The following is a 13,768-nucleotide window of genomic DNA, read 5'->3' on the forward strand; positions in this document are numbered from 1 at the left end:
TTGCTATGAGAAGGTCAATGGTGGGCTGTCAGATCAGGGGCAGTGCTCACTGAAGAAATGTGTCTTCCTCGTTTTTAGGTCAAGCCTAGGCAGCGCGCGTGCACTTTCTGCAAGACCAGCTGTAAGCACTGCATGGAGTGTAAGCTCGCCTGCTACTTACCATTGGATCACTCTTACGTCACTCTTCTTTGCTGCGTTCTAAGTCATTCACTCAGCCGATACCTCACTTCCTGTCAAGGCTAAGGCGCAATGGCCAAGCAAAGTTTCCTTACACTTACTTTCTTCACCTGTTCTTTTAGGGAACTTTTTTTTTTTAGTAAAGTTGATTTATGCTAGTCGCTGCTTCCACCCTCCAAGGGCTCCTTTAATTTTAACCAAGTTTGGCTGCAATCTGCTTGTACAACACCACTGAATTTATGGTGATACACGTTTCCAACATCGTTTACGGGCTCTGTCATTTCACCAATAATGTTCACGTTTGCCCCCACCAACTCTGGTTTGCAGGCTGTGCTTGTTTTGAACTTCTTTTTACGTTCATTCGTGCCTGTTTTGTGGTCATGCCCAGGAAGTCTAATATGAGGCTTGCTGGTGCTCAGTGAGACAGGCTCGGAGATCCTGCCATATGACATGCAAAATCTATTGCATTTTTCTCACTAAGATGCACACTCCCACATGTGCAGCACTCGTGTGTGCTGCTGCCTCGGGGGCCATTGCCGCGGCCAGGGTGGGCCCCTTCCCACAGAGTGTCCAGGGGCAAGCATGGCTTAGCGGAGCATCCATGAGCGTGCAGAAGGCGCTCAGTCTGTGCCAGAAGGCGCTGGAGATCTTCTCTAAACTTTATGTTGGCGGCCATGTGCACTTGGAGAAACGCTCCAGTATCTTTCCTCTGGACAACCTAACGAGCAGACCTGGGGTGGCAGCAGCACAGGTAGGAGCAGCCTAGTGACTTCTTTGAAAGCCCAGTTCATGCGTTCTCTGCTGTGTCTGTAAGGTAGTAGTATTCGCATGCGCACCCCAGTGGAAGCCACACAGATGCACTGACCCTGAGACCCTCTGCCTGCCAAGGCTGGCTTCTTATCTGTTCCTTACTGGGCCCCTCTACCTTCATAGAATGTCTTTCTTTCTTCTCTCTTAATTCTCCACCTGTTTCCATTCTATGTCTGCCTCTATCAACAGGTTCATTTGCTCGCTCTCTACCGTCCCTCTCTCCACCGTTCTCTGCGTCGCATTACTACCGATTACTACCTATTGCTCTCGTATTCCTAGTTTTCCACTCATCAAATGGTTCTCCTCTTCTCCAGACCATGTACCCTTGCTCTCCCCTTGACCTTCCTTTGAATAAACCCTCATTCCTTCTCTTCTTTTGCTCTATTCATCTGCCCCCATCGCAAAGTCTATATGCTCTAATTTTTCACAGAGGGCCTCTCACTTTTAGCCCTACTTGACTTTCTGAATCATTATTCCATCTGCTTCTGTTTTTTCACTCTTTCCTCCCTCTCGGATCACTGTGCACACTGCCCTCTGCTCTTCTCTATCTGCTGTTGGAACTCACCTGTACACCGCTCTCTTTTAGTTCTACTCTATCACCCCCATGCACTCTCCTCGCTGTCATCCCCTCGGGCCGATCTCCTCGCCCTACCATTCATTTTTGGGCCGCTTATCCTAGCCTCTTGTCCCCTTTCTTCCGTCGCTCGGTCCACCGTTATCATCCAAGTCTGACTGTCCTACTGTCCTCTGCCCTGTCTAAACCTGCCCCGATACCCCTAGACCGTCTCTTTGCTCACTATTTGGCCACTTGTGCTCTCTCTGTCTGTCTCCTGGTCCATTGCACCCCTTGCTTTGCCCGCTCCATGTCCTGTTGCACCCTACCTTTCTCCGTGCCTCTTGTCCCCTCTCTCTCTGTCCATTCTTGTTGCACCTTGTCCCCTCTTTTTATCTGCTGCCATCCTGCCTTATCCTTTTATCTGCTCCCTGGCCCCGCCCCTCTCTCTGCCTCTTGGCCCATTGTCCTCTCCACCTCTCCTTCCTGGCGCTTGTCTTAGCTCTTTGCTGCATTGAGCAGACTCCCTGGTCTGAGCATCTTTCCTGCCCGCTCAGACCAATCGCCACGCTGTTTTCCCATGAGAGCAGCGCCGGGATTGCAGGGAATCTGTGACGTGGCCCCAGTGCATGCTGGGACCAGGAAGGACTATACTGAGTGTGACACAGGAGGCAGAAGGCAGCTCCAGGGAAGTTTTTCTTTTTAATTTATTCTTTTTTTATAACCCCCCGTGCGCTCCCCCTCTGGCGCCCCCGTGTCACCTCCACCCGCCCACCACCTCTTTACTGGGGCAGCCACGACTGGTGGAAATGTTAAAACAGCTTCATCTGCCCCACCGTGAGGCCATGAGGGCAGGGCTGGACTGGGAACCACAACCGGCCCAGGCAAAGTGCTCGGCTGCCCCCGATTTTATTACAGGGACTATTATGCTGCAAAAACGGCCCTGTAACAAAAACGGCCCCCAGGGGCCCAAAACCAGCCCGCACCCATGCGGCGCACCGGTGCCCGCTACGGCCAGTCCAGCCCTGCATGAGGGGAGAATCTATGCGAGAAACATGATGAGAAACTGAGGCTGTTCTGTACAGAGGATCAGAGGATATGTTTGTTGTGCCGGGAATCCAAGGAGCATAAAACTCACTCGGCATGTCCTATTGAGGAGACTGCCGAGGAGTACAAGGTAAGTCTGTGGACATTCAGGGATCACCAAACACCAAGGGGCAGTCAAAGAGCACAGTGTGTGTGAGTGTTCAGAGATCACAAGTCACCCTTTTTATAGGGTGGACAGATGGATCCATGTCCCTGGGACACCACTTTTCCATTCCTGGAATTTGCTTTTACATATCATTTGTCTCAAATGTGTTGAAGCAATAGGGTCAGTTAAAATGGACCAAGACTACAACTCCTAGAATGCACTGATATGTTAAATCAAAACCCCAGAAATGATGTTTCCTGGTGGCACAGATATGTCTGACTGCAGAAGAGAACAGGGCACGTCTGTGGATGTTCAGATGAGCACAAGGCACCCTGATAGGCCGTAGAGGAGGCTGAGAAGGAGCTTTAGTTATGTGTGTGAATGTTTACGGATCATAATGCACCCTTGGACCCCAAAGAGAAGTCTGTGCACGGATCTTATGTGGGTATTCGGGTTCACAACTGAAGACACTGTAAGCTCCGCGGAGAAAAGCTGCAGAGGAGCACAAAAAATATCTGTGGGCGTTCACGATTCACAAGTGAATACACTTGTCAAATCTTTAAGAGGATACAATGTATATTGTGGGGTGTTAAGTGTCTCTAGTTAAGGCTGCTGAAAATTACAAGGTAGGTTTGTTTGTGTTTAGGGATCGTAAGTAAATACATACTGTGAGACCTATATAAGAAACTGCAAAAGAGCACAAAGTGTGTCTGCCTCAGCGCTGAGATCACAGGTGTATACCTGGAGCTACATAGGCGGCTGCAAAAGACCAAAAGGGTACATACGTATGTGGGTGTTTTGAGACCTTAAACTATACTCAAAGGAGTCACTGTGGCAGTGCAGTGTGAGTTGTGCAATGCAGGGTGTAGCACACAGGCTCACTTGGGCACAGACACAGCAGAAGAGGTGCAGCAATGCAGAGTGTGGCACACAAGCTCACAGGGGCACAGACACAGCAGAAGAGGTGCAGCAATGCAGGGTGTGGCACACAGGCTCACAGGGGCACAGACACAGCAGAAGAGGTGCAGCAATGCAGAGTGAGGCACACAGGCTCACATGGGCACAGACACAGCAGAAGAGGTGCAGCAATGCAGGGTGTGGCACACGGGCTCACAGGGGCACAGACAGATCAGAAGAGGTGAAGCAATGCAGAGTGTGGCACACAGGCTCACAGGGGCACAGACACAGCAGAAGAGGTGCAGCAATGCAGAGTGTGGCACACTGGCTCACAGGGGCACAGACACAGCAGAAGAGGTGCAGCAATGCAGGGTGTGGCACACAGGCTCACAGGGGCACAGACACAGCAGAAGAGGTGCAGCAATGCAGAGTGTGGCACACAGGGGCACAGATACAGCAGAAGAGGTGCAGCAATGCAGAGTGTGGCACACAGGCTCACAGGGGCACAGACACAGCAGAAGAGGTGCAGCAATTCAGAGTGTGGCACACAGGCTCACAGGGGCACAAACAGAGCAGGAGAGGTGCAGCAATTCAGAGTGTGGCACACAGGCTCACAGGGGCACAGACACAGCAGAAGAGGTGCAGCAATGCAGAGTGAGGCACACAGGCTCACATGGGCACAGACACAGCAGAAGAGGTGCAGCAATGCAGGGTGTGGCACACAGGCTCACATGGGCACAGACACAGCAGAAGAGGTGCAGCAATGCAGGGTGTGGCACACGGGCTCACAGGGGCACAGACAGATCAGAAGAGGTGAAGCAATGCAGAGTGTGGCACACAGGCTCACAGGGGCACAGACACAGCAGAAGAGGTGCAGCAATGCAGAGTGTGGCACACAGGCTCACAGGGGTACAGACACAGCAGAAGAGGTGCAGCAATGCAGAGTGTGGCACACAGGCTCACAGGGGCACAGACACAGCAGAAGAGGTGCAGCAATGCAGGGTGTGGCACACAGGCTAACAGAGACACAGACAGAGCAGAAGAGGAGCAGCAATGCAGAGTGAGGCACACAGGCTCACATGGGCACAGACACAGCAGAAGAGGTGCAGCAATGCAGGGTGTGGCACACGGGCTCACAGGGGCACATACAGAGCAGAAGAGGTGAAGCAATGCAGAGTGTGGCACACAGGGGCACAGACTCAGCAGAAGAGGTGCAGCAATGCAGAGTGTGGCACACAGGCTCACAGGGGCACAGACACAGCAGAAGAGATGCAGCAATGCAGGGTGTGGCACATAGGTTCACATAGTCACAGACCCAGCAGAAGAGGTGCAGCAAGGCAGGGTGTGGCACACAGGCTCACATGGTCATCAAACACAGCAGAAGAGGTGCAGCAATGCAGGGTGTAGCACACGGGCTCACAGGGGCACGGACACAGCAGAAGAGGTGCAGCAATGCAGAGTGTGGCACACAGGCTCACATGGGCACAGACACAGACGAAGAGGTGCAGCAATGCAGAGTGTGGCACACAGGCTCACATGGGCACAGACAGAGCAGAAGAGGTGCAGTAATGCTGGGTGTAGCACACGGGCTCACAGGGGCACGGACACAGCAGAAGAGGTGCAGCAATGCAGAGTGTGGCACACAGGCTTACATGGGCACAGACACAGCAGAAGAGGTGCAGTAATGCAGGGTGTAGCACACAGGCTCACAGGGGCACAGACTCCGCAGAGATGCAGAATAAGAGCTGCAGCAATGCATTGTGCTGCGCTCAATATCACGAGGGCATCGGCGCAGATGACTCCCCAGCAGAGCAGGGTTCATCAGACACAAAGAGAGGTGCAGGGTCCAGGCGCTAGACATACATCGTCACTGAGCACAGAGTGAAGATCTCCTGTAGCTTTGCATGTATTAAGCAGGCTTTGGGGACCCCTCACAGTCTCCTGGTCTGGGGAAGCTCAGAGTCTTCAACCCCCTTACCTCAAGGTGCTGAGCACTGAACTGGGCTCTGGGTGATCAGGACTAACCCTCTCCTAGCAGGAAGTCCAGCTCCTGAGTCCTTCAGCAACAGTTACAGAGTTCCTTCCTCAGTCCTGGGGGTCTCGCACTTATTAGTAGGAGGGAGACAGACAAGATTCCCGCCTCTGCCCTTTGCCTTTCTCTCAGTGCTGTGCAGAGCTCTTGAGAGTTAAAAGGGAACAGTTTATATCCTGTCCTAGGATTTTTGGCTCCAGTGCAACTGTTCATCCAGATTCATAGTTAGCCCAGACTTTTGTAGGGAACCCTTGAACTTCAGAGTGAACCTCAAATGATCTCTCCTTCTGTCAGGATCTTCAACCCAGAATGTTGTACTCAGCCCTAAAAATATTCTAATAGAGGGCGGGGATGGAAGAAGCAGTAAAGTGTTGGGGGCGATACAAAGAGAAGGGAGGCTGTAGGCACTTTAACAACTAAGACTTTGAAAGACTCTACAACACAACAGAAAGCCTTCCACCCATCCCGAGGCCCCCACTGCAGCACACATGAGCCTCACCTCACATGTCCACAAGCACTGCATCCTATAGGCCTGGACCTGAAGGCACCTGAACCCGACAGCAGTGTGAGGCCCGTGCTAATGGCAATACAGCGCTATACACATCCATGTCACAACATGTATGCTACAGTCAGAGGGAGCCCAGAGATGACATACTACACAGAGTCAGAAGATAGTATCAGTCACTCTCCAATCTGAGTTTGAGGCGACATCTACCCCACTACTCTGCTAGGCTGCCACAAGCCTTTAGTAGTGTCATGGGCTGGCCGTTGGAGGGGGTTCCACTTAGGTAAAAAGTAGGACCTCCGTAGGCGGACCTCAACCTCGTACTCTGCTGGAGAGCAACACGCCAGATGTAAAGCACTTGTCAGGGAATTCGTGATCTGGGTCTCCTGCACAAGAAGATATTCCGGGCCAGGATAGTAAAACGGAAGCAGTTGGTCACATGGACACTGCGCCGAAACCTTTGACCCTACTGTTCACAGTCTCAATCTGACTGATGACATCCTGCAATACACCCTGCTTTAGGTCGGTGCCTGCTCTCCTGGTCTGACTGTCTGTTCCATGCTGCAGACTCTGTATCAGCACGTTGCCTGCTCTCTCACTATTCCTGCCTATTCACCGTTGCAGCCCTGCACGAGTCTTGCCTTTTCCCGCATGCAGAGCATGTAAAGGGCTGGTGTCTGCTCTCTCATTCTGGCCATTGCTTGTCACATACCCTGTATGAGTGTGCTGCCTGTTTTCTGGTGCAGACCCCGTAAGAGGCTGGCGTCTGATTCTTGCTTCAGACCCTGTAAAGGGCTTGTGTCTGCTCTCTCATTCTGGCAAGTAGCTTGTCATTTACCCTGTATGAGTGTGTTGCCTGTTTTCTGGTGCAGACCCGTAAAAGGCGAGCGTTTGATTTTTGCTTCAGACCCTATAAAGGACTTGTGTCTGCTCTCTTACTCTGGCTGGTTGCTTGTCACATACCCTGTATGAGTGTGCTGCCTGTTTTCTGTTGCAGACCCCGTAAGAGGCTGGCGTCTGATTCTTGCTTCAGACCCTGTAAAGGGCTTGTGTCTGCTCTCTCATTCTGGCAAGTAGCTTGTCACTTACCCTGTATGAGTGTGTTGCCTGTTTTCTGGTGCAGACCCGTAAAAGGCTGGCGTTTGATTTTTGCTTCAGACCCTATAAAGGACTTGTGTCTGCTCTCTTACTCTGGCTGGTTGCTTGTCACATACCCTGTATGAGTGTGCTGCCTGATTTCTGTTGCAGACCCCGTAAGAGACTGGCGTCCGATTCTTGCTTTAGACCCTGTAAAGGGCTTGTGTCTGCTCTCTCATTCTGGCAAGTAGCTTGTCACATACCATGTATGAGTGTGCTGCCTGTTTTTTTGTTGCAGGCCCTGTAAGAGGCTGGTGTCTGATTCTTTCATCAGACCTTGGAAAGGGCTGGAACCTGCTCTGTTTCAGACTCTCTCTAAGGGCAAGTGCCTGACTCCTGCCATAGACCCTGAAAGTGCTTGATGTCTGCTCTCTCTCTGGCTGCCTGTTTCTTGTTTTCTACTCTGTTTGGTGCCTGCAGTCTGTTCTCTCTCTCACAGAACCTGTATGAGGCTGGCACCTACTTTCTTGCTGTGACTGTTCTCTGTGGTAAACCTTGTTTGGGACTCATGCTGGCTCTCTCTCACTTTGCCACTCTGTTTTCTCTGGCGCAGACCCCTTATGAGGTAGGTTGCTCTCCTGCGGTGCCTGTCTGTTCTACCTCAGTGATCCTGTAGGAGTCTGGTACCCTCTCTCTCACAGACTCTAAGTTGCTGGCACCTGCTCACTTCCTGTGACTGTTCTCTGTCACAAACCGTGTAAACGTGTGGTTCCTGCTCTCTTGTATTTATTTTGTGTTTTCTGTTGCAGACCCTATATCTGGCTGGCACCTGCTCTCTCGCTGTGTCTGTCATAGACTGGGATCATTTCTTTTGTTGTCTGTTCTCTCACACAGACCCTGCATGGGGCTGGCTCCTGCTCTCTCGCTGTGGCTCTCTTTTCTCTGTCACAGACCCTGCCTGGGGTTGGGACCTGCACTCTTCCTGTGCCTGTCACAGACTGTGATCATTTCTTTGGTTGTCTGTTCTCTATCACAGACCCTGCATGTGGCCGGCACCTGCTCTCTCGCTGTGGCTCTCTTTTCTCTGTCACAGACCCTGCCTGGGGTTGGGACCTGCACTCTTCCTGTGCCTGTCACAGACTGTGATTTTTTCTTTGGTTGTCTGGTCTCTCTCACAGGCCCTGCATGGGACAAGGTCAAGAGATGGTTCATCAGTCAAGAGGGTGCATGTTATGTTATATCCATTTAATAAAGCTCAATGAAGCACACCTGGAGGTGCATCTTGGCACTCGGCCTGCATTTAACTTACACCTAATAACTGAAACAGTCAGGTTTTCAACAATTTAGCAAAATCCAAGCAGCATTGGCTATAGAATGGAAGCTGATTCCATGCCCCCGTGCAGTGTAGGAGAACCCTCTGCCCCCATATCTCAAGGCACGAACGCGAGGAATGGTTACAGCGCCTTGTCGCTGGTTCTGAGTGTGCGAGCAGGACAATGATAAGAAAATTCGCATTTTAGATATAAATGTGATTTGACCATCGAAGCTTTGTGGGTAACGCAGCATCTTTTGAAAACAATGCTCTTTCTGATTGGAAGCCGGTGGAGGGCCCTGTAGATGGGGGCAGAAGGAGAGCCTGATGGGAAGCTACAAACTAAACAGGCAGCCGTATTGTGCACCACCTGTAGGTGGGACAGAAGGGTATTGTTTGCCGCCATAAGCAAAGCGTTGCTATTATCCAGACAGCTTTTTACCACAGCCCGGACCAAATGTTTCCTAGCCGGAGACTGAAGTCGGGGAAACACTTTCCTCAGAAGCTGCATGATAGCACAGCATGTTCGTCTTGTTGTGGCTATGTGGATTTTTATAGCCAATTCCTGGTCTATTTTAATTAGGTTTCTTGCAGATTGTCTTGGAGAGGGGACTGACCCCAGTTCAGGAGGCCACCAGTCAGGAGACCAGAGATGCTGGGCTTTGCCAAACAGCAGGACCTGCGTCTTCTCGCTGTTCAACTGAAGACAGTTCTTAGACATCCACGCTGCCATATTCCTCATACAATCTCAATATCGGTGTATGGCACCGTCAATGTCCTGTCCCAGGGAGATGATCAACTGGGTATGGTCGGTATAAGACATTTCTTCAAAAGCAGACGCTTTAACGATCTGAGCCAAAGGAGCGACATAGATGTTAAACAGCGTCGTCTCAATGATGAGCCCCGTGGTCCTCCTTTGGGGATGGAACCAGATGATATTTAAATAGACCCAGGGTGATTATTTGAGTCTGGCCATCTAAAAAGTCTAATAATTTAAAGAGAAATTTGGTTGCTGGAGGTGAAATTAGCACAAGATATTACCTGTGTATGATGAATACACATTTGAATTCCATTTTGGAAAATGTTTATCAATTATTGCCAATGGCTGTGAGATGTAGACGCTCATATTAATTTTGACATGGCATTGAAGTACGGATGTATTTATTTTTTATTTTACAGAGTTTTATATAGCACGAACTTGACCCGAATGGGGTATCAGAGCGCTTTACTTAGCACCAGTTGCATTACATGAGGACACATTCATTTTTTGTTAGGCACGGGGAGATTAAGTGATTTGCCCATAATCACAGGATGTTCAGCGTCTTTGCCGAGACTCGAACCTAGTTCCCCAGATTCGAGGTCGACCGACCTAGCCGTTAGGCAACTCCTCTCCCCTACTACATGGTTGAAGATGGTCACTTTCCTTTTGACATAGGAAAAATGCACATAATGTCACAGGGTGAGGATTATTGAGATTGTATGACAAATGTGTGGTATATGTAAAATGGGGACTTTCTGTTTCATTCCGAGCCCTGACGAAGTCGCTGGGCGAGATGCCCAAAATGACAAAACACGTGTTGGCAGTGGGCAAGGAAAAGTAAAGAGTGAACATGAAACAAAAATGAACTTTTTATTTGAAATCTAATTGCAGAAATTGCTTGTATAAATTCACGTGTGCTTAAGGCTGTATGATTATCTAAAAGGTCGGCCAACCACTGAAGGGCAGTACCTCTGACACCGATCTCATGTTGTCTGCTTATCAATTTTGCATGAGAAACGATGTCAAAGGCCGCTGAGGGGTCCAGCAGCACAAGCATAGCAGGGGCGGCCACATCCAAAGAACGGCAGATGGAAGCAGTGACTGGGACGATAGTTGGCCATGTTTTTGGGGTCCGCGTTCGATTTTCTAAGTATGAGGAAGAGCACCAGAGCCGTCTTCCAAGCTGGTGGTAATATCGCTGACTCTAGAGAAAGGTTGAATAACGATAGGATGGAGGGAGCTAGCACTGCCGATAGAGTATCAAAAGGGATGCTGTGCCGGATCCTGGGAGCATGAATGCAGAAGGATTGGTGTCTGTTTTTTCCTTCTTGCGTTGTTCTGTCTCCATTCTGGTGTTATCCATGCTCTTGGTCTTGGGTGTCTCCGGGACATGGCTAGTTTGTTTGCCGGGTAAGCTGGTGTCTTGTTATTGACGTCTTTATAAGTGATGCAAAGGATCTGAAGATGATCTGGGCTGGAAGGAGCAGCCAGTGGAGGTCTTTTAATGCGGAGGTGATATGATTTCTTCAAGCCCTCGATGAGCTGCGCTGCTTCATGTATGCTGCCTTTCAGGGGTGCTAGGGTGGTGTTGGGGGGACCGTTGAACAGGGCTTTACCTCTGTTCCCTCTTGAAAGGACTTGTAAGTACGTTCTGAAGTTATCTTCCAGGAGAAACAATTTCACTTTCTTCAAGAGAGAACATTGAAATCAACCTTTCTTAGGGGCATATTATCAAGGACGGCGTTAAAAATTTATCGCCAGTTCAGCGGCAGAAAACTGCAGCTAAAGCGGCGATAATGGGCTTGATAATATGCCCTTGAGAATTCCAATAGAAGCCCATGTTCTGGTCTTCTTTGCAATGTGTTACTTGAATGAGAGGTCTGTGCCGAGGGTGAGGGGAAACCCTGGTAGGTTAAAGTCAGAGACCCAGGCTTCAATCTGGGGCTGTTTTGAGCTGTTGGAATACAGAAAGAATTCAGTCTTTTTGGGGTTTAACTTTAATACATTTGTTGACATCCAAGACGGGCGGGATTTGAGGCTGTGGTTGGGTGAGGATATTTTATGTAGCGTTGAGTATCATCTGCAGACTGATGGATCTTGATGCTGCTGTCTGTAAGGATGGATCCCAGAGATCCAATGTAGAGGTTAAAGATGAAGAGAGAAAGGATGGACCTCTGAGGTACTTTGCAGGAGACTGGGATTTCCTGTGGACTTGCAGAACCTATTTGCATGAACTGGTGCCAGTTGGTGAGGTTGGGTGTGAACCATTTCAAGATCGGGTCTGAAAATCCCACTTCTTGTTTCGGGGTGTTGATCAAAGCTGGATGGTCGTCTGTGTCGAAGGCTGCAGAGAGGTCCAGAACAGGACCATGGACAATGATGTCAGGAGTTTTTCTTGTTGTTGAGGAGGGGGGTTTTGTCGTCTGCTTGGAGTGTGGCTGTCTAAGTGTTGCTGCATGATCTGAAGACAGATTGGTAGTCCTGTAGAATATTAACCATGCAGAAGTGTTGCTGTACAGTATTGCAACTGCTTTCTTGTTGATCTTCCCTATAAAGGGAAGGTGCTAAATGGGCCAGAAGTTCGTGAAGTCGGCTGGGCCCAGGGATTGGTTCTTTGGCAGTGGAAAGATCTGACTTCTCTTAACAGTGCTTGAAAGCGTCCAATGGTTGAGGGAGATGTTGACAGTGTGGTAGAAGGGCTTAAGGGCCTCTCCTTGAAGCAATTTGATGATGGATGAAGGAAGGGTCTCGCCATCATCGGAGGTTTCTTAGACTAGAGTTTAGGATATTAGGGCGATCCATGCATGAGACTGGATTGAAGAAGATCCATTGGGTGGCGTGACAGTGGGGGATGGTTGGAAGCGGAGGGAGTGTGGAGGTGGTGATAATGTTGATCTGATTTGTTTGATGGCATTGCATTTGTCGACTAATGCAGGACTGTGGGTTCTGAAAAAGGATTAGTTCATTGTTTCACAGCCTTGAAGAGGGCTTTGCTTCTGATGGTTACACCGCTGATGGTGGTTTTGTAGTAACAGAATTTAGCTGCTATGATGACGGATCTGCAGTTTGAGGTAGTGTTTTTAGTAGGGTGCTTGGCTTCTCCTGTTTTCGTATGGCATGTTTGTTTTCGTTATGCTCTGACATCTGTGGTAGTTTGAAGTTTCTGGCAAATCACTGAATGTATTACAGAAGTAAGTCTGATGGAGTGGAAGGTAATTATTCTTGTTTTCGATTGTCCTTGATACTCAGGTGTAGTATATGCATTGGTCCAGTTGAGGATGGAAAGGTGGTCAGTGCAGTTGAGGATGGAAAGGAGCTCAGTCCAGTTGAGAATGGAAAGGAGGTCTGTCCATTTGACGATGGAAAGGTGCTCAGTCTAGTCGAGTGCTATAGGTGTCCGGCCGCAGATATTGGGAGATGCTGATAGAATGAGGCCTGGGGTGTTGATTTTGTGTCGGGTTATTGATGAGTTGTTTCGTTTCTAGTTTCTTTAGAAGTGTGTAGAAGGCTTCCTTCATGTATTTTGTGTTGGAGGTGGAAGTCTCTGAAGAATGTGCGGTGGCTGCGTTGAATGGAGGCAGTTAGTGTATACTAAGGATGCTGTTTTTGAGATTGATAGAGGTCAATAGTAGGAGAGGAGCTTCAAAGAGTTGGGTCTTGTAGAATTACTAACAGTGAGGGTTTGAGTGCGTGATCTACGTATGAAAGCATGTAATTTTAGGGATGAGGACGCCCAGGATGTGCATGAAGGAGGGTGTGAACCAGGCTGAAGGTTGAAACTAGGTTGTATCACTGCACAGTATGCATTAATGAACATCAATTAAGAAATTCACGTATAATGTACCTTTTTTAATTCTTTTAGCCAAAAACGCTTCCTGTTTATTCTTGGTATATGGACTGCATACATGGTTACTGCACTTATTCAAATGTGTTAGATTAGATATTTTCACATGGTTGTGTGTTGTTCTAAAATATGTCATGATGCGGCTAGGACAAAGTTTGTTTTTTAAAGTACTGCCAAGTCTGAATATTTCCATGCAGTTAGGCTCAAAGTGAGCACAGTGTCTTTCTAGGCAAGAACAGGACCAAAGAAGTGACACCGTTGTCTGTGTCCTTGTCTGTGACACTGGCGCTGGTGCTCACAATCCTGATATTTGCGACTAGTACTTACAATCTGCATATGAGTGGCTGGTACTTACACTATTACTGTATGACTGATATATACAGTCTGGGCACGTGTGGCAGATACTGTAGTGACTCCTTTTTGTGAGTAAGACCACACTCTACAAATATACACTTATTTCTTGCAATCTCATCTCTGCAGGTAAAACTTCAAGAGTGGCTGCAGCTTCTGAAGAAAGAGGAAGAATATATTCAGGAGTCTAAAATCAAGGAAGAGGACAAATATAAAACCATGAGGGTGAGAGGCTGCAGTGAGTGCTGTGTCTCTGTG

At 49.1% G+C, this 13,768-nt stretch overlaps 1 protein-coding gene across 1 annotated transcript in view; it reads left to right on the plus strand.

The window, feature by feature from the left end:
- The window catches only part of LOC146854848 (E3 ubiquitin-protein ligase TRIM39-like), a 93,517-nt gene that overhangs the window by 15,753 nt on the left and 63,996 nt on the right, over positions 1-13,768 (plus strand). The window contains exon 2 of the mRNA XM_085651049.1: positions 13,640-13,735. Coding sequence (XP_085507175.1) covers positions 13,640-13,735 — 96 coding nt within the window. The remainder of the gene's footprint in view (positions 1-13,639; positions 13,736-13,768) is intronic.

The sequence above is a fragment of the Triturus cristatus genome, chromosome 4_1, assembly GCF_964204655.1.
Source record: "Triturus cristatus chromosome 4_1, aTriCri1.1, whole genome shotgun sequence".
In the NCBI taxonomy this organism is placed as follows: domain Eukaryota; kingdom Metazoa; phylum Chordata; class Amphibia; order Caudata; family Salamandridae; genus Triturus; species Triturus cristatus.